At 43.1% G+C, this 21,680-nt stretch overlaps 1 protein-coding gene across 2 annotated transcripts in view; it reads left to right on the top strand.

Annotated features, from left to right (window-relative positions):
* The window catches only part of LOC126298495 (osmotic avoidance abnormal protein 3), a 349,861-nt gene that overhangs the window by 268,033 nt on the left and 60,148 nt on the right, over positions 1–21,680 (top strand). For both annotated transcript variants that reach the window (XM_049989832.1, XM_049989831.1), the window contains exon 16: positions 8,788–8,905. In XM_049989832.1, the coding sequence (XP_049845789.1) occupies positions 8,788–8,905 (118 nt within the window). The remainder of the gene's footprint in view (positions 1–8,787; positions 8,906–21,680) is intronic.

Here is a 21,680-nt window from a genome sequence, read left to right as displayed (position 1 = left end):
TTGCGCGTTTCAAAGATGCTCGATACAATCTACAGGATATGAATGATAGTGACCTACTACGTTATGCACATTAAATTGCGTGCGACATAGATTAAAGTGATTTGAACGGAAGCAATGGATGGTTGCATAACTTCAAACAGTGCTACAGTATTGGAAGACGTAAGACAACGAAATTTCAAATAAAACGTAACTTGACCATGCACAGAAAACTGCAGAATCAGCCCGAAAATTTGTAAATGAGATAAACAAACTTATCTCATCGCTCATTAGGGAACTTGTTTTCAAATCCGACCAATTGGAATTTGAAGAGGAAATGCATATGAAAGGAACCCCGATAATCAGAGGTACTGAGAGAGTTGTGTCAACGTCAATGCCTTAAAGCACTCGTATACAATTATGCCGACTGTTAATCTGGATAGTAAATTGGCTCGAAACTTATTCATTGTGCCACGGAAAGTTGGGGGTGCTTTGCCCCCTATGATTCTTTCTCGTGTGTGTGATCTTGCAGGGGCAGTAGGGAATATTTACGTCACAGTAAGCAAGAGTGGGAAAATGGTCTTAGGAGAACTACAGCTAAAGTTTGAGCACTACTTTTGGCCAATAACTGGTCAAAATGCCTTGCTTTTGCTTGATTCCTGCTTCGTGCCTAAAAATCATGCTCCTTTAGGGCAAACTATCCCTCCTGAAAAGTGTGTGACGTTGCAATTCATACCACTTGGAACTACCGGACAAATTCAACCTAAGGATGTTTGTTTTCCTGTGCCTATAAAACATATTATCGCACTATCCGCAGCTACACCTTAAAGGATAGTCAGTTTCACGAAAAGCTCCACGACAGACTGTTTCGTATTCGTTTGCATGCCATCACATTCCATCAGATTTCATTACACCGTTACACTAATGTGATTCTATATGCAGTAATTGGGGATACCTAGTTGCACGTCCTGCAAGGTTTGTGATTCCCAAGGAGTTTGCCTTCGACCGTGATGGTTCGAGCCTTTGCGATGACTGTGGCGCGCCATTTTTCATTCGGTGCTTATGGTACAAGTTAATGGTTTGTTTCGAACATTTCGTGAATACGACGATGTCTGTTTTGTGAAGTGTAATACATGCATCCCATAGAACTCTGATCTCTGAACCTCCCGCACACTCATTTTCTGTCGCCCTCCTGATTCACACGGTAAATCACTAGCAGCTAATATTTTTCCTGTCGCAACTGTTAACACAACACTTTCTAGCTGTCTACATCTACATTTATACTCCGCAAGCCACCCAACGATGTGTGGCGGAGGGCACTTTACGTGCCACTGCGTAACCTCCCTTTCCTGTTCCAGTCGCGTATGGTTCGCGGGAAGAACGACTGCCGGAAAGCCTCCGTGTGCGCTCGAATCTCTCTAATTTTACATTGGTGATCTCGTCAGGAGGTATAAGTAGGGGGAAGCAATATATTTCGTACCTCATTCAGAAACGCACCCTCTAGAAACCTGGACAGCAAGCTACACCGAGATGCAGAGCGCCTCTCTTGCAGTCTGCCACTCGAGTTTGCTAAACATCTCCACAACGCTATCACGCTTACCAAATAACCCTGTGACGAAACGCGCCGCTCTTCTTTGTATCTTCCCTATCTCCTCTGTCAACCCGACCTGGTACGGATCCCACACTGATGAGCAATACTCAAGTATAGGTCGAACTAGTGTTTTGTAAGCCACCTCCTTTGTTGATGGACTAAATTTTCTAAGGACTCTCCCAATGAATCTCAACCTGGCAACCGCCTTACCAACAATTAATTTTATATGATCATTCCACTTCAAATCGTTCCGCACGCATACTCCCAGATATTTTACAGAAGTAACTGCTACCAGTGTTTTTTCCGCTATCATATAATCATACAATAAAGGATCCTTCTTTCTATGTATTCGCAATATATTGCATTTGTCTATGTTTAGGGTCAGTTGCCACTCCCTGCACCAAGTGCCTATCCGCTGCAGATCTTCCTGCATTTCGCTGCAATTTTCTAATGCTGCAACTTCTCTGTATACTACAGCATCATCCGCGAAAAGCCGCATGGAACTTCCGACACTACCTACTTGGTCATTTATATATATTGTAAAAATCAATGGCCCCATAACAGTCCCCTGTGGCACGCCAGAGGTTACTTTAACGTCTATAGACGTCTCTGCATTGAGAACAACATGCTGTATTCTGTTTGCTAAAAACTCTTCAATCCAGCGTCACAGCTGGTCTGATATTCCGTAGGCTCTTACTTTGTTTATCAGGCGACAGTGCGGAACTGCATCGAACGCCGTCCGGAAGTCAAGGAAAATGGCATCTACCTGGGAGCGTGTATCTGATATTTTCTGGGTCTCATGGACAAATAAAGCGAGTTGGGTCTCACACGATCGCTGTTTCCGGAATCCATGTTGATTCCTACAGAGTAGATTCTGGGTTTCCAAAAATGACATGATACGCGAGCAAAAAACATGTTCCAAAATTCTACAACAGATCGATGTCAGAGATATAGGCCTATAGTTTTTCGCATCTGCTCGACGACCCTTCTTGAAGACTGGGACTACCTATTCTCTTTTCCAATCATTTGGTACCTTCAGTCTTACTAAAGACGGAACTTGCGACCTCCCATTCAAGGGGTTCCTTGTAAGACGTCGAGCTCCGAGGGCTGATGAGTGATCCAGTCTTACGCCCGACGTCATCACTGAAACAGCGGTACCTGTAAATTTTATTAACGTGACTGCTAAAATGAATAATGTCTTCACCGACGACGCCGGCCGCTGTGACCGAGCGGTTCTAGGCGCTTCAGTCTGGAACCTCGCTACTGCTACGGTCGCAGGTACGAATCCTGCCTCGGGAATGGATGTGTGTGATGTCATCAGGTTAGTTCGGTTTAAGTAGTTCTAAGTCTAGGAGACTGATGACCTCAGGTCTAAGTCCCATAGTGCTTAGAGAAGATTTTTTTCTTCACCGGCGTGTGTGAAACGGGCCGGGAAGCTCTCTCAGGCGCCGGCGTGGAATGCTGGACACACATCTCCGGCAGCTGACGTAGCTTGCAGCAGGTCAGGCTGCATAGAGTGCCTGCATAGAGTGCCGTAGAGGGGCCTCCGAGGAGGCCGGTGGACGCACCTCTTTGAATAGGATGTTCCTCAAGCACTCTGGAGGCTCTACATACACATACACTAATGGCCATTAAAATTGCTACACCAAGAAGTAATGCAGATGATAAACGGGTATTCATTGGACAAATATATTATACTAGAACTGACATGTGATTACATTTTCACGCAATTTGGGTGCATAGATCCTTAGAAATCAGCATCCAGAACAACCACATCTGGCCGTAATAACGGCAGTCAAACAGAGCTTGGATGGCGTGTACAGGTACAGCTGCCCATGCAGCTTCAACACGATACCACAGTTCATCAAGTCAGTTGCTCGGCCACTATTGACCAGATGTTTTCAATTGGTGAGAGATCTGGAGAATGTGCTGGCCAGGGCAGCAGTCGAACATTTTCTGTATCCAGAAAGACCCGTACAGGACGTGCAACATTCGGTCGTGCATTATCCTGCTGAAATGTAGGGTTTCGCAGGGATCGAATGAAGAGTAGAGCCACGGGTCGTAACACATCTGAGATGTAACGTCCACTGTTCACAGTGCCGTCAATGCGAACAAGAGGTGACCGAGACGTGTAACCAATGGTACCCCATACCATCACGCCGGGTGATACGCCACTATGGCGATGACGAATACACGCTTCCAATATGCGTTCACCGCGATGTCGCCAAACGCGGATGCGACCATCACGATGCTGTTAACAGAATCTGGATTCATCCGAAAAAGTGACGTTTTGCCACTTGTGCGCCCAGGTTCGTCGTTGAGTACACTATCGCAGGTGCTCCTGTCTGTGATGCAGCGTCATGGGTAACAGCAGCCATGGTCTCCGAGCTGATGGTCCATGCTGCTACAAACGTCGTCGAACTTTTCATGCAGATGGTTGTTGTGTTGCAAACGTCCCCATCTGTTGACTCAGGGATCGAGACGTGGCTGCACGATCCGCCACAGCCATGCGGATAAGATGCCTGTCATCTCGACTGCTAGTGATACGAGCGAAGGAAAAACGACCGTCTATATGCCTCCGTATGAGCCCTAATTTCTCGTGTCTTATCTTCGTGGTCCTTACGCGCAGTGTATGTTGGCGGCAGTTGAATCGTTCGGCAGTCAGCTTTAAATGCCGGTTCTCTTATTAGAACATCGCCTTTCCTCCAGGGATTCCCATTTAAGTTTCCGAAGCATCCCTGTAACACTTACGTGTTGTTCTACCTTACTAGCCCAAATCTCGCTGTCCGCCTCTGAATTGCTTCGATATCTTCCTTCAATCCAACCTGGTACAGATCCCAAACACTCGAGCAGTATTCAAGAACTGATCATACCAGCCACCTACATATGGTCTCCTTTACAGACGAACTACACTTTCCTAAAATTCTCCCAATAGACCGAAGTCGACCATTCATCTTTCCTACCTGTACGTTCCTACAGTCACTCAACTTCGACATCTTACCGTGCACCATAGCATCATCAAAAGGATGCGCCCTTAGATCTGAACCACATCATCTTCCGGACGACGGTTGTTGCGAAGTCGGAAGTGCAGGGCTCCCTCGGCACACACAGCGTATAACCAGGAAGACGGTACACGTGCAGCCTTGTATGCGTCACTCAGTTGCCCACCCAGCCAGTAGAAGATGGAAGGTTGCAGTCAGTCGGTTTGACCCATCAACAGAGAAAGGCCCAGTATGCCCGCGTCTTCCATCAGTCACAGCTGTGACCCTTCAGTAGCGGCAGCGTGGATCGGTGAAGGCTGCTGTCTCTTAGCTGAAGTCTTCGTGTCATTCCGTCGGGATCGGTTATGTAAACGCTGAGGACGCGATGTCTGAAACAGGAGTATTTAAAGCCAGACATCACGTCAAATTGTAGCAGAGGCGTCAGCTGTCCTCTCTGCGCCGTTGTGTCTCAATTACGGACGGTTTCCCCTGCCTCTGCATGGCGACGACTTTGAACGTCAAGTACAGTTCTGCCACTGGGTCCAAGAGGAATTACGGGACGATGACAGATTTTTTGCACGCGTTCTATTTAGCGTCGAAGCGTCATTCACCAACAGTGGTAACGTAAACCGGCATAATATGCACTATTGGGCAACGAAAAATCCGCGATGGATGCGACAAGTGGAAGATCAGCGACCTTGGCGGCTTAATGTATGGTGCAGCATTATGGGAGGAAGGATAATTGGCCCCCATTTTATCGATGGCAATCTAAATGGTGCAATGTATGCTGATTTCCTACGTAATGTTCTACCGATGTTACTACAAGATGTTTCACTTCATGGCAGAATGCTGATGTACTTCCAACATGATGAATGTCGGCACATAGCTCGCGTCCGGTTGAAGCGGTATTGAATAGAATATTCCGTGACAGGTGGATTGGTCGTCGAAGCACCATACATACCATGGCCCGCACGTTCACCGGATCTGACGTCCCCGGATTTATTTCTGTGGGCAAAGATGAAGGATATTTGCTATCGTGATCCACCAAAAACGCCTGACAACATGCGTCAGTGCATTGTCAATGCATGTGCGAACATTACGGAAGGAAAACTAAACGCTGTTGAGAGGAATGTCGTTACACGTATTGCCAAATGCATTCAGGTTGACGGACATCATTTTGAGCATTTATTGCATTAATGTGGTATTTACAGGTCATCACGCTGTAGCAGCATGCGTTCTCAGAAATGATGAGTTCACAAACGTACATGTATCACATTGGAACTACCGAAATAAAATGTTCAAACGTACCTACGTTCTGTATTTTAATTTGAAAACCCTACCTTTTACCAACTGTTGGTCTAAAATAGTGAGCCATATGTTTGTGACTATTACAGCGCCATCTATCACAAAGCCATAAATGTGGTCTAACTAAAACATTCATATTTCTTTACGTACTACACGAATATGTAATAAAAAATGGGGGTTCCTATTTTTAAAAAATGCAGTTGGTATCCGTTTGACCTATGGCACCACCATCCAGCGGGCCAAACATAGCGCCATCTGGTTTCCCACTTCAAGCTAGACAAGTTTCGTTCTTTGTAGTTTTTTCGTTTGACGCTTATTTCGTGAGATATTTGGCCCGGTCACGATCAATGGACCCCCTGCATTGTTCACTCACGTCATGGCTTGTCAGATGGCAGCGTGGATGTGATACCGTCATGCAAACAGTGTGTAGCACCAGATTAGCATATGGTAGCCACAAATGGAACTAATGTTTTTTCTAGTGTAAATCGGTTCCGCATTAACGCATTAGCATATCTAACAAGTTTCGATGTCAATCGATAATTATAGCCCATACTGCACCTCCGTGGATAGGTGCACTTTAATTAGAATCACCTGGTATTATAAACAGTACTTCTGTCAGTTGGGTCTACTAAGAAATTCTTCAGTGGAGTGGAAGAAGATGACCACCGATAACTTCTCTAGGCTCTTCTTAAACTAAACTCTATTAGTAGCTAAACTTTTTATATCTGCTGACAAGTTATTGAAAATGTGTGTTCCTGAATAATAGACACCTTTCTGTGTCAAAGTAAGTGACTTTAAATCCTTATGTGAATTATTCTTACATCTAGTATTGATTCTATGAACTGCACTATTAATGTAAGATAGATATATTGTTATAATTGTAGTGGGAAGCAGTATTTAGTATCCCCAATTCTGAGAAAACAAGATACCGCGGTTTAGTGGGTGGACCAGGCAATAGCGCTTGATGCGGTAGAGTACAGAGTGTTGCCTGGTAAAGATAGAGTGCCGAATGTTCATCTGTTCTTAGGCCCTATGATCAACCTCGTTTCAGCTCTTCTGTCAAGAAAGTCAATTTGGATTTGAAAAGGATGCTTATGGTGGGTCTAGTGTGGTTGTTGTTGGCTCTGTCAGTAAACTCTGCCATGAGCTACGGGTGTCACATCTTTTTATTGTAAGGAGGACACGAAGAAACAGAAATTTTATTTCCCTTCATTTATATTTCGATCAGTGTAAAATACCAGGTATCCTTATTGCATCAGACCATTCGAGGACCAAAGAACTTTAATTTAATGAACTTCTTATGAGTATTGACTTGATAAATTACAGTCATCACTCCTACTTGACAATCTGTCTTTTTTATCATGTGACCAGTGGTATAGATATGTAAAGTGTTAAAGGACTTAGGTTAGAATCTCACTTCTGTAGAGCAGAAACGGAGAAAGGAAGGGTGCCACATTCTTGAGGAACTGCCAAACATTTAAGAACATAAACACTAATAAATTTCGCTTGGAGCAGCGTATGGAAGCATGTGCGATTGAAGTAGAATTGCGTAACAGAAACTAATTATACGTGTTGTCCCACAAGGTTCTATCGTGGGGCCCTTACTTTTCTTGTGTATGTTAAAGAACTTTCATTTGTAACATTCCTCGATGTCAAGTTCGTTTTGTTTGCAGATACACAGATTGTAACAAATAGCAAATCAAGTATAGTTTTAGAAGGAGCAATTGATGAAATTTTCATGGACATGAATTGATTTTTCCTTGCCCATTATGATTAAACTTTGAAAAGACAGACCACATGCAGTTCACAGCTTATAACAGATTTCCTCCCAGTATCTGTCTAAATTATGACGACAAAGAGAGGTTGGCAGTGGTAAATTCTTAGGATTACTAGTTGCAATAAATTCAATCGCTAAGTCCAAAAGCTTTTAATATGACTTAGTTTTGGTGTGAGCTCAAGCATGATTGTGTCAGGGGACCTCTAACGGGTGTCACCATGGATGTAGTCCGACCGAACGTTCAAGTGATGGAATGGACAGCTGTTATTTTCAACCTCTACTCCATTGAGCACGTATGGGACATGCATGACAGATGCATTCATCCCACAACAGACTCTCCAAGAACTTTCTCACGTGGCTGTTGAAAAATAGAAACAAAACGACAGATTATTATGGTCCACGGCACTAGTGTTGGCAGACTGTGATAACGCTCACAGAGGGCATATATCCTGATGAATATCACCCTCCGTACGAAAATGGACGGGTGTTGTCACTTCCTTTTAGACACTATTTGTACATTTCGCTGGATTCTGAGAATCCAGTGATGTTTTGTTCCACACTTTATCTACGGAAAATAAAGGTAGATTTGCCAAAAACTGTTTTAAGCAGTATATACAGTCTAAAATATTTCCGATAATTCTTTTGAATATTATAAAAAATCATGTTTGTTGCTGCCTTAAGCTGACAATTGAGATATGTGCTTCCAATAACCATTTTCGTTGAACTGTCTCAAAGTGAAATGTCACAATTGCATTTCCAAAAACAACAAACAAAATTAAAAGTTAAAAATAATCATAAAAATAAAATAAACTTCATTAAACTTTTAGAGTGAATACCTGTCGCAATAGTAAGAAATATTTCATGTGAACTTGGCGAGAACGTACTCTTTAGAACCATAGAAAAGAAATCTTACTTTGGAAAACTCTATTGCTTTTATAATTGCCACTGCAATGAATTTATCGTCAGAATTACTCTGTGAATTTTCAGATATGTTATAATCCTCATTATCAGTAACCATATCCCTGAAGATTACACGGTCGCTAGCATGATCAGGTAGCTTTGAAACATGTGGTCCGTACTCCAACTGCAAAGAAATTGAACTGCTGTTAGTAATTATTGACCTATATCAAATGAATTTCTGTTTTTTTATTTTTCAGAGGTTCCACCGAAGTGACGAACAGAGCATTGTAACCGACTATTTCAAGCCAAAGAGAGCTGCAGAGCGTCTGAACAGAGTGAAAGAAGAGGCGAGCCACGCATTCAATACGTGGAGAGGTGAGTTCCCACTTCTTTACTGCAATAAGGAGTAGTCACATTTGTTAGTATGCCACCTCTCCCCGTATTTGGGAAAAAAATTCCTGGCTGACAAGATGCTTGTAGACTATTACACATAAATAGTTTAATATGCATGTGCTTAGCGAAAACACTTAACGGTAGCTACCGTTTGCTAGGTACAAAGAACTTTCCAGAAGCGCTCACAGCTCTTCCATACTTACTATAGTTAGATGACTAGGATTTGACGCTCAACAACGATATGGTCATTAGAAACGGAATGAAAGCTCGGATTGGAGAAGGATTGGGAACCAAATCGGTCGTGCATTTTCTAAAGGAAACTTCCTGGCATTTGCTTTAATTGATTTAAGGAAACTGAAGAAACTTTCGTGGTATGCTTTCAGTTACTCACACTAGACAAGCTATTTGTGTGGTCATAGGTTTATTACCCTTACCCATCTTGGAGAGATAATTTACGTTAATTACATTTGTTATTTAAAATAATACGCGTAGGAGTGGCAAATAGCAATTAGATGTACTAATCTGGGTAATTCATTTGAGTGTAGAATAAAAAATCAGGTGCGCCAGCTGCATAAATGTAATGAAGGTACGCCGAGCGGGATTAGCCGGGAAGTCTCATGCGCTGCAGTAATGGACTGTGCGGCTGGTACCGGCGGAGGTTCGAGTCCTCCCTCGGGCATGGGTGTGTGTGTTTGTCCTTAGGATACTTTAGGTTAAGTAGTGTGTAAGCATACGGACTGATGACCTTAGCAGTTAAGTCCCATAAGATTTCACACACATTTGAACATTTTGAATGAAGGTACTTTACAATTGATTTTATGTGCATAAAAATCGTTCATTTTGAACCACAGCAGATGATGGTGGTGATTCTTTGCTAAGTTAATTACTACCTTATTGTGAAGCGTTAGAACCAAAAAAGCAGCCTCTTTGTATTACAAACCAACCTTTGGAAAAAATAAAATGTCCATTCTGTTAATAACAATATTAGGGTGACTTTCCTGCGCGTAAATTATTACGACTTTGAGACAAATGGAACATTCACTGACAGCCTTTAACTCAGGTACGTTAAGGCATTTCAGTATCAACAGCGATCGGTTTGTTGACATCAGGCGACCCATGAATTTTACATTGTATGGAGGAACAGGCAGCATTTGCACGGGCAGCTGTTACGTTTTAGTAGACCTGGGGTCAGTCAGCAAGCACCATGACTATTGTCATCACTTAGTCTTGAGCATTCTTCCAGATGAAATCAAACTCTTTCACATCAGATTCAGACCACGGTGTCCCTCAGTAGCAGTATTTCCAAGTTTCTGAAAAAAAAATACTCGTGGCATGTACAGCTTCGACTTTTCAGCCCACCAATCTGATTATATGCTAGCAAATTTCTTTACTCTAGAATAAGGCCTCTTTTCCCACACTAAAAACACACATTTCACAAAAAAATGTTTCTTCTAAGAAATTCAAGTGTAACACTCAGTTTGCTGATATTTCCTTCAGAATCTGCGCTTTTGCGAATCATTATGTTCGCTAGAACCTTTGGCAGACTCTGGAAGATAGACACGAATTATCCCGAGAAAGCCTACATACAAAGTTTCAAGAACCAGCTGTAATAGAGGTTGTAACGTCCCATTAGAAAAATTAATGAATTACTGTGCTGATAAACCTCTTACATTATTTGACTTTCAAACAGCTGAGCAGAACTGAACATACTCAGACATTTCGCTCTTTCCCCGTTCTGATCAAAACTAAACTAACACACAATATTTTTAGTGCAACGCAATCTGACTTCTAATAATCCCTACAAAAGAATGGCCCTGACTAACAAAAACCTATACCTATCACAAATCACTTACCTCACAAAAATCTTCGTTACTCAAACTACTGCAATGCAGCGAGCGCCACTACTGCCAGCTAAGTAAAAGATTCTAACTACTGAAGGCACTAACTACTGATAGGCATACTTAGCAAATGAAAGATTTTGATAGAGAACAAACAATGTATTTACCTCAATAGTGTTCAAAAGTCATAATATATATAGCAGTTCATGACATCCAGTCTTACAAATGTACTGTCTCTGATGGACACACGTCCATATCATCCGCTCTCAAAATTCCGCCATCTCTCTCCCCACATCCACCACCGCTGGCGGCTCACCTCCAACTGCGCAACGCTACGCGCTGTTAACAGCCAACTGCCCAACACTACAATAGCAGATATTCCAACAATGCAAACCAGCCACAGACTGCACACAGCACAGTCAGTGATTTTCATATAGAGCGCTATGTGGCGTTACCAATAAAAAAAACCTAAACAGCCTACTTACAAGGTATCTAGGTGTATACTACAACTCCTACGACATACGCATTCCGTAACTAATTAAAGAGCTCATAGAGGCGTTTAAGCAACCATTCTTCCTGCATTCCATACGTGAATGTGGGAAGAAGCCCTAATAATTGGCAGAATGGGAAGTGTCCTATTCTACGCACTTCACAGTGTTTTTCACAATATGGAAGTAGATGCGGATCTTCTACATCTACATACCTGTACATACTCCGCAAGTCTCCGTATGGTGTGGAACGGAGGGTACCCTTTCCCACTACCAGTCATTCGCTTTCCTCTTCCACTCGCAAATAGAGCAAAGGAAAAACAACAATCTATATGCCTCCGTACGAACGCCAATATCTCTTAATCTTATCTTCGTTGTCCTTAGGTGAAATGTACGTTGGTGGCAGAAGAGGCATTCTGCAGTCAGCCTCAAATGTCGGTTCTCCAAACCTTCTGAACAGTGCTCCTCGAAAAGAACGTCGCCTCCCCTCAGGTGATTTTCATTTGGGTTCCCGAAGCATCTCCGTAATACTTACGTGTTGTTCGAACCTATCGGTAATAAATCTAGCAGTCCGCCTCTGAACTGCGTCCATGTTCTCCTTTAAACCGATCTGGTACGGATCCCAAACACTCTTTAACTTCAATGGTTCCTCCATTGAGCTGTGTACTGTAGGTCATCCGCAGACCAATAGCAAGCCTGAGGTCCCTACACGTGCAATACGAGGGGTAGTGATCTATCAATATAAACGATTTGGGAGACAATCTGAGCAGCCGTCTTCGGCTGTTTGCAAATGACGCTGTCGTTTATCGACTAATAAAGTCATCAGAAGATCAAAACAAACTGCAAAACGATTTAGAAAAGATATCTGAATGGTGCGAAAAGTGGCAATTGATCCTAAATAACGAAAAGTGTGAGATCATCCTCATGGGTGATGAAAGATTACACGATAAATCAGTCTAATCTAATAGCCGTAAATTCAACTAAATACCTAGGTATTACAATTACGAACAACTTAAATTGGAAGGAACACACAGAAAATGTTGTGGAGAAGGCTAACCAAAGACTGCGTTCTATTGGCAGGACACTTAGAAAATGTAACAGACCTACTAAGGAGACTGCCTACACTACGCTTGTCCGTCCTCTTTTAGAATACTGCTGCGCCGTATGGGATCCTTACCAGATGGGACTAACGGAGTACATCGAAAAAGTTCAAAGAAAGGCAGCACGTTTTGTATTATCGCGAAATATGGGAGAGACTGTCACAGAAGTGATACAGGATTTGGGCTGGACATCATTAAAAAGAAAGGCGTTTTTCGTTGCGACGGAATCTTCTAACGAAATTCCAGTCACCAACTTTCACCTCCGAACGCGAAAATATTTTGTTGACACCGACCTACCTAGGGAGGAACGATCACCACGATAAAATAAGGGAAATCAGAGCTCCTACAGAAAGATATAGGTGTTCGTTCTTTCCGCGTGCTATACTAGATTGGAATAATAGAGAATTGTGAAGGTGGCTCGATGAACCCTCTGCCAGGCACTTAAATGTGATTTGCAGAGTATCCATGCAGATGTAGAAGACTCAACTATCACCACAAAAGTTAACCTGTGACCATGAAACTTGGTGATGGTATTAGTTCTTGTCTACATGTTTGCCCTTCGATGCGACACTTTTCTTCCCAACGATAGATGACTCGGCAGAGATCTTAGTTTTACAAGTCTGCATTGTGGCTGTTAAGAAAACGTTCCACCTCGACAATCAGCTCGACATCGTTCCTAAAATGCCTGCCACACAATGATTTCCTTATACGAGTCAGGAGGAATAAGTTATTGGGACACATAGTGCCATATAAGGAGAACGTGGAGGTTGAGGCATAAGTCTAACACCCTCCAAAAAAGCGGTAGGTGAGACTGTGTGCTCTGCATAATGAGATGAGGCACTGTCGTGGAGCGAAAGCACTCCGTCCTACTGTTCCACAAGATACTTCGTCTTGACGGCCTCCAGTACCCTCTTCAGCAGATTTTGATAGCATGTTCTTGTGGTGGTTTGCCACTTAAGAGCATAATCTGTTAGTAACACATCGTGACAATCCCAAAACTTATTCAGCATCACCTTGCACGATGGTGGTACGGTCTTCGCCTCTTACGACGCTGGTGAATCCACATGTTTCCACTACTTGCTTTTCTCCTTTGCCTCAGAATCATAGTGTCTATCCAGCACTCTTCCGTGGAGATTAGGTGGCTAAAGAATCTTCTCGACTGGCCTGACACTACTGCAAAAGTCCTGATGCCGCCTACAGTTGGCGAGCTTTTGGAATGAGTGTTCAAATGGTTCAAATGGCTCTGAGCATTATGGGACTTAACATCTATGGTCATCAGTCCCCTAGAACTTAGAACTACTTAAACCTAACTAACCTAAGGACAGCACACAACACCCAGTCATCACGAGGCAGAGAAAATCTCTTACCCCGCCGGGAATCGAACCCGGGAACACGGGCGCGGGAAGCGAGAACGCTACCGCACGACCACGAGCTGCGGACCATGTGAGCAGTCGCGGAACTCAGCGGACGACTACCTTTCGCATGATCAAAATGTAGTGAAACATGTTGAAAACTGGTTCTTAATTGATCTTCACTTTTTCCATTGTTGCTGTAGTCTTCACTCCGAAGACTGGTCTGATACGACTGTCCACACTACTCTATCCTGTTGCAAGCCTCTTGATCTTCGAATAAATACTGCAAACCCCCACCCGTGTGAAACTTCGTACTGTACTCATCTCTTGGTTTCCCTCTCCAGTCTTTCCCCCCAACACTTCCCACCAATAATGAACTGACAATTTGTTGATGTTTCAGACTGTGTCCTATCAACTGATTTCTTCTTTTAGTCAAGTTGTGTCACAAATTTCTTTTCTCCCTAATTCGATTCAGTACTTCCTAATTAGTTACGTGATCGACCTATCTAATCTTAAGCATTCTTCCGCCGTACCATATTCCAAAATCTTCGATTACCTTCTTGTCTGGACTGCTTATCATACGAGTTTCACTTTGGCACAAGACTGCACTCCAGAAAAATGCCTTCAGGAAGACTTCCTAATACTTAAATTTATATTTGGCGTTAAAAAAGTTCTATTTTTCAGAAATGCCTTTTTTGTCATTGCCAGTCTACATTTTATATCCTCTCTGCTTCGACCATCAGCAGTTATTTTACTGCACAAATATCAAAACTCATCTATTACTTTTACTGCACATTTCATAATCTAATTTTCACAGCATCGCCCGATTTAATTCGACTACGTTCAAGTACTCTTGTTTCAAATGGTTCAAATGGCTCTGAGCACTATGGGACTTAACATCTGAGGTCATCAGTCCCCTAGAACTTAGAACTACTTAAACCTAACTAACCTAAGGACATGACACACATCCATATCCGAGGCAGGATTCGAAGCTGCCACCGTAGCGGTCGCGCGGTTCCAGACTGAAGCGCCTAGAACCGCTCGGCCACAACGGCGGGCTACTCTTGTTTCGCTTTTGTTAATTTCCATCTTGTGCCCTCCTATCACAGGTTTAATAAACTCGGCGATAGCCTACAAACATGTATCACTCCTTTCCCAGCCACTTTCATAACCTTCGATTCTTACAACTGTTGTGTATTTTACCCCTGCTACGTTCAGAATTTCAAAGAGTGCGTTCCAGTCAACATTGTCAAAGCTTTCTCTAAATCTACAAATAACATAGACGTAGGTTTACATTTCCTTGTCCTATCTTCTAAGAGAAATTATAGGGTCAGTATTGCCACGCGTGGTCCTTCATTTCTCCGGAATCCAACCTGATCTTCTTAGCGGTCGGCTTTTACCAGTTTTTCCATTCTTGAGCATTATTGTCACCATGCTTTATTAAACTGATAGTTCGGTAATATTTACACTTGCCAGCACCTGGTTTCTTTGGAAGTGGAGTTACTACATTCTTCTTGAATCCTGAGGTTATTTCCCCTGTCTCATGCATGATGCACACCAAATGGAATAGTTTTGTCACGGCTGGCTCTCCAAAGGCTATCAGTAGTTCCGAGGAAATGTCTATTCCAGGAACCTTGTTTCGTCTTAGGTATTCCAGTGCGCTGTCAAAGCCTCTCGCAGTATCGTATCTCCCATCTCATCTTCATCTATAAGCTTCCTCGTCCCTTTTTATAATGTTATCTTAAAATTCATTTCCCTTGTATAGCTCCTCTATACATTCCTTCCACCTTTAAGCTTTCCCTTCTTTGACTAGTACTGGTTTGCCATCTGAGCTCTTCCGATGTTCATACAGCTGCTTTTCTTTTCTCCAAAGGCCTCTTTAACCTTCCTGCAGGTGATATCATTCTCCTAACTATGCGTGGTCTAGCTATTCTCTAGCCATTCCTGCTTAGCCATTTTACCCTTTCTGTCAATCTCAATTTTTTTTGCCTACTTCATTTGGTGCATTTTTGTATTTTCTTCTTTCATCATCAGTATCTCTTGTGATATCCAAGGATTTCTACTAGACCTTGTATTTGTACTTATTTGATCCTCTGATACCCATTCGTATCTTACTGTATACCTTTCCCCCATTTCAACCAATTGTCGTCTAATGCTTGTTTTGAAACTGTCAACAACCTCTGGTTCTTTGAACTTGTCTTGGTCCCACCTCCTTAATTTCCCATCTTTTTGCGAAATTCTTCAATTTTAATCTGCAGTTCATAGCCAGAGTCCACATCTGCCCCTGAAAATGTCTTACAGTTTAAAATTTCGTTACGAAATTTCTGTATCGCCATTATATAATCAATCTACCCCTCTCTAGTGTCGCCAGGTCTCTTCCGCATATACATCCTTCTTTCATGATCCTTAAACCAAGTATTAGCGATGATTAAATTATGCTCTGCGTAAAATGAGACCGGGCAGATTCCTCTTTCTTTCCATTCCTCCAGTCCATATTATCCTACTATTTCTCATTCTGTTGCTCTTCCTGCTACGAAATTCCAGTCACCCTTCACAATTAAATTTTTCTCATCCTTAACTACCTGAATAATTTCTATAATCTCGTAACACAATTTCACTCCCTTCATCATCTTCGGAGCTATTTGGCATGTAAAATCGAACTACTGTGGTGGGTGTTGACTCTGTGTGTATCTTGGCTCCGATAACGCTTTCACTATGCTACTTATAGCAGCTTAACAGCATTCTCATTCATTTTAGCTCTACTCCTACATTACCTCTGTTTGCTTTTGTGTTTAGAAACCTGCACTCACCTGACAAGTAGTCCTGTTCATTCTGCCACCGAACTTCACTAGTTCCCACTATATCTAACTTCAACATATTCGTTCCCGTTTAAAATTTTCTAACCTACCTACCACATTAATAGCTGTAATTCCATCCGTAGAACGCCAGTTTTGTTTTTCCTGGTGACAGCATTCTTCTGAACAGTCCCCGCAGGAGATCCGGATGGAGGACTATTTTACCTCTGGAATATTTTACCCAAGAGAATGCCATCATCATTTCACCATGCAGCACAGCTGAATGTCCCTACCTTTCAGCATTCGCAGCAGCAGCACAGCAACGCCATTGTTGGTGATGTTACAGGGACAGATCAGACGATCATTGAGAATGCTGGCCCTGCTATTACTAAAACGCTGCTACCCCTCTTCGGGAACCACAGCCGGACGCGGTGGTCTTGCGGTTCTAGGCGCTCAGTCCGGAGCCGCGCGACTGCTGCGGTCGCAGGCTCGAATCCTGCCTCGGGCATGGATGTGTGTGATTTCCTTAGGTTAGTTAGTTTTAAGTAGTTCTAAGTTCTAGGGCACTGATGACCACAGACGTTCAGTCCCATAGTGCTCAGAGCCATTTGAACCACACGGTTGTCTGGCCTCTGCACAGATACGCCTACCTTGTGGTTGTACCAGTGATGCTGCTATCTGTATCGTCGATGCACGCTAGCCAGCCAGCCTCTGCAATGTCTGTAGTTCATGGGGCAACTTTCTCCAATATTGCCCCGACTGTCTCACGCCGGTCTTCGAGCGCCAGGGCTTTCATTTCTCTTACGGTTTCAGTTCTTCACAGAGCGATGTTCTACCATTTCGTTCTTTGTCATTCGGTCTTCTTTGATCACAGTGGAAGGATATGCGCAACCGAAATATTGTTACATGATGGTGCATTTTTACCATACAGTTCCACCAAGTCAGCATGGTTTATTGCAGCTATTTTCACCTTCAGATGCAGAAAACAAATTACTGCACGATACTTCACTTGATCAGTGAGATGCCTTATTTTGTTTTGGCTCTTTCAGCGGCGAACTACGTTTTTCGGTGTATGTACCTGGGCTGCAGCCACGTACCTGCAAACAAACAAAAAATTAATTACTTTTCTTCGAGGTAATGATTACTTCTCTTAGAGACTTCTGGGGCGTCATTGTCTAGCGAAATGCGTTTCCTTTACCGGTCGTCGGGGTCACATTCCTACATAAACATTTAGAGGTAGTCGAAACTCAAAGATAGATGACTGAGTGATTAAATAATCGTTCTATTGTGATTTCTAAAATGTGGAAACGATTCTGGGTAATAGTTCAGCATCCAGAACGCTCAGCCATGCTATAACTATGACATGAACTGGAGACCAATAATTATGTTACACACTGAAGTGCCAAAGAAACTGGTATAGGTATGCGCAGTTGTTAGGTGGGTTACTGCTGCTACAACGGCTGGTTATCAAGATTATTTTCCCATATAACTATTTCACGAGTGTGCCGTGAATATCAGGCATCCGGTAAAACATCAAATCTCCGATATCGCTGCGACCGGAAAAAAAACCCTGCAAGAACGGGACCAACGACAACTGCAGAGAATTGTTCACCGTGTCATAGGTACAAACCTTCCGCAAATTGCTGCAAATTTCAATGCTGGGCCATTAACAAGTGCCAGTGTGCGAACCATTCAACGAAACATCATTGATGTGGGCTTTTGGAGCCGAAGGCTCAGTCACGTACCCTTGATGACTCCACGACACACAGCTTTACGCCTCGCCTGGGCCCGACAATACCGACGTTGGACTGTTGATGACTGGAAATATGTTGCTGGTCGGACGAGTCTCGTTTCAAATTGTATCGAGCGGATGAACGTGTACGGGTATGGAGACAATCTCATGAATCGATGCACCCTGCGTGTCAGCAGGGGGCTGTTCAAGCTGGTGGAGGCTCTGTAATGGTGTGGGACGTATGCAGTTGGAGTGATATGGGACCCCTGATACTTCTAGATACGACTCTTTGACGGGTGACACGTACGTAAGCATCCGGTCAGATCGCCTGCAACCATTCATGTCCATTGTGCATTCCGACGGACTTGGGCATTTACAGCAGGACAATGCGACACCCCACACGTCCAGAATTGCTACATAGTGGCTCCAGGAACAGTGTTCTCACTTTAAACACTTCCGCTGGCCGCCGAACTTCCAAGACATGAACATTATTGAGTATATCTTGGATGCCTTGCAACGTGCTGTTCAGAAGAGATTTCCACCCCCTCGTAATCTTGCGGATTTATAGACAGCCCTGCACGATTCATGCCGTAAATTCCCTCCAGCACTACCTCAGATATTAGCCGAATCCATACCACGTCGTTGCTGCATTTCTGCATGCTCACGGGATCCCTAATTAGGCACGTGTACTAGTGTTTCTCTTCAGTGTATATCATGTCTCCAACCCAACCACGGACTGCCATTGCTGAAAAGAATAATTTTATCGAATATTGTGCGATTAAGATTATTATAAAGGTATGCTGCAACACGACCATCCACTTGTGTATGTCCCACCATTCGTTGCAGCAGCCAGCGTTTTCGGACCGTGGAGAACCATTATATTGGCAGAAGAATTCCAGTTTACCTTACAAAGTGACAGTATACGTACTCTCATTAGGCGAGAAGCCCATCAAACATGAACCATGAGTGAAAGGGTGCGTTCGAAATGGGCAGCTCCTTTAGATGGACACTCAGTGTGCTTTATTATCGAAATGTGAGTGCATAGGTCTATGGAAATGACGTCGTTGAAGCGTATATCCATCCTAGAGCTGCTCGTATAACGTAAAGCTGTCGTCACACAGGACGAGTTAGCGACGGAGCCCTCGAGAAATGCAGGCCGTGCAAGGAACTTGTGACGTCACACTAATCGTCTTGTCCACTACACTTTGGAAACACTCGGTTCCGCGCAGGGCCCTCGGGAAATCAATATGTAATTGAAAAGGTATCCACTAAAGGTATTAACTTTGTCGTGTGCTGTCGAGAGCTTGCACGCATTTAAACACGCAGTCAAGAATTATTAAACTCATTTGAAGTAGTTACTCGCTCCCCGCCAGAGACATCTGCTGGCACTCGGAAGCCTGCGGTTTCGCGTCCTGTGGTTTACACGCCATGACGTGACGCTCTACGAGTTTTATGATGTCACTGTTTGCACGTTGAGGATCCATTTTGTCATGCAAAATACAAAATATGTTCTGCGATATTTCGGCAACGTGCCACGTAAAGTAGAACCAAGAAGCAAGAACGCCTTCTGCACCACTAGCAAAACTTGCGTGATGTCATGTTAAGCTGCAGCCCACATTTGGTAGGCTTTATGTTATAATTTACACCCTCGGATGTATGCTGCTTCTAAGCACCAGCGCATGTAATCTCTCGAAAACATGTCGTGTTGGCACGATTTGCTGTTATAAAATGACGGGAAACGTCATATTGGTGGTTAAAGAATTTTCGTATTTAGTGTTATAAGTCGCATGTTATGAAAGTACTCCATTTTAAGGCAATGTTATATTGAAGATTTATCAGAAAAATTTCGTTCTTAATAGTATTTGTTGTAACTACTTGTCAGTTAATAACATATCAACCATTAAAGCCTTCAGAAGACTGTAATGTAAAATAAAAGGCTACCCATTGCAGAACTTCAGTGTAGCGTAGTTGGTCGAGGCACCACATTACAATGAAGTCGACAGTGGGTTCGTAGCCTGCTGTATCATGATTTTTTTTCACCTTCGTGTCTTCTAAAAGGTTATGACACTTTCCTATTACGTTAATGGAAATATTTTCTGTAATATTTGAGATTATGTAAATATAAGTGCACGCTGTCAATAATCTGTTAGATTTTATGAACTTTTATAAGCTGAAGTCCTTGCTGACTTCCTTTTTTGTCATATTACATGGTCATGGATACTGAAGCTTTTATTTATGTGTACTATAGACAGAACATCATAATTAACATATGGACAAGGGAAGGAATGTACGTTTTAACAGAGCAAATGTAGAAATTATATACACATTCATTTTCGTAAACAAACTGTGTGGATTGCGAACCAAATAAAGCCAACAACTGCCACAGGAGAGCACAAAATCACGTTAACCAGCTCGTCCCATGAGCAGACGGTGCTGTGTCTCGTGAGCTGGATTTCCTCTCCTCGTCCACTGTCATGATGGTTTAACATGCAGGAAGCGAGCTTGAGAGACAAGGTGGATAGTCAAACCCGGATCGAATCCAGACAGCGGATTAACGACTGTAGGCTGGTACACTGGCCAGCCTGAGTACGGGTTTTAGGCGGTTTTCACGTTCGTATAGGCAAATTCTGGGCTGGTCTCCTAATTCATCCTCTAGTAATACGAATGCAAACACTTAAAAAAAGGTAAAACACAGAACAAAATTTACGTGATTCACAGAAGGATGGCACATAACAGTTCTCTCCCTTTGGTTACCTAGTAGACTGTGATGCCAGGAAGGGCTTCCAGCCAGTAAGTTAAATTTAAAAAAAATGTCAAATCCTGAAAAAGCGGACCCTGTACTAGTTGGGATAAACGCTAGGAAAAAGAAAGCTTATATGCATCTTAATATCTATACAGTAGTTGATCATTTCGTCCTGCAAGAAAGTAACGCTCTACAACTCAAGCACTCACTCCCAAGGGCTACTGATGATCACTATGTTGGCAAAATTTTGAGTAAAAATAGGCAACGTACACTACAGTAACGACACGAGATTGAAACCCTATACGGTTTGCAAGATAGTAACACAATAACGGTTTATAAACCCAAAAACACATGATGAAAGTAGCAGAGCGCGTTAACCACTACTAGGCTATACCGCTCGACTCGAAGGTATCCGGTTCGAAACCTGATGGTGAATGAAATTTACATTGCCGGTATTTGGCCGGAAGGGGAGGAGAGGTGGTGGAATAAAGTTCTTGATCACCAGACTTTTTGCGACTCTCCGCAGCGTTGCATGCGGGATAGCAGCAGGCTGGCGTGTGGTTCAATGCTATCTGAACGGTGTCCACGAGGCACTGCATGCTGCTGCCATCCCAGAATCGAAACATTCTTTACAGATGGAGGGAAGGCAGTGAGGTCACTGACCACTAAACAAAACAATTTTCAAGACAATTCAAGGAGTTGGTGCGCG

The sequence above is a fragment of the Schistocerca gregaria genome, chromosome X, assembly GCF_023897955.1.
Source record: "Schistocerca gregaria isolate iqSchGreg1 chromosome X, iqSchGreg1.2, whole genome shotgun sequence".
In the NCBI taxonomy this organism is placed as follows: domain Eukaryota; kingdom Metazoa; phylum Arthropoda; class Insecta; order Orthoptera; family Acrididae; genus Schistocerca; species Schistocerca gregaria.
The sequence above is the reverse complement of the archived record's forward strand: the minus strand, read 5'-3'. Positions and strand labels throughout refer to the sequence as shown.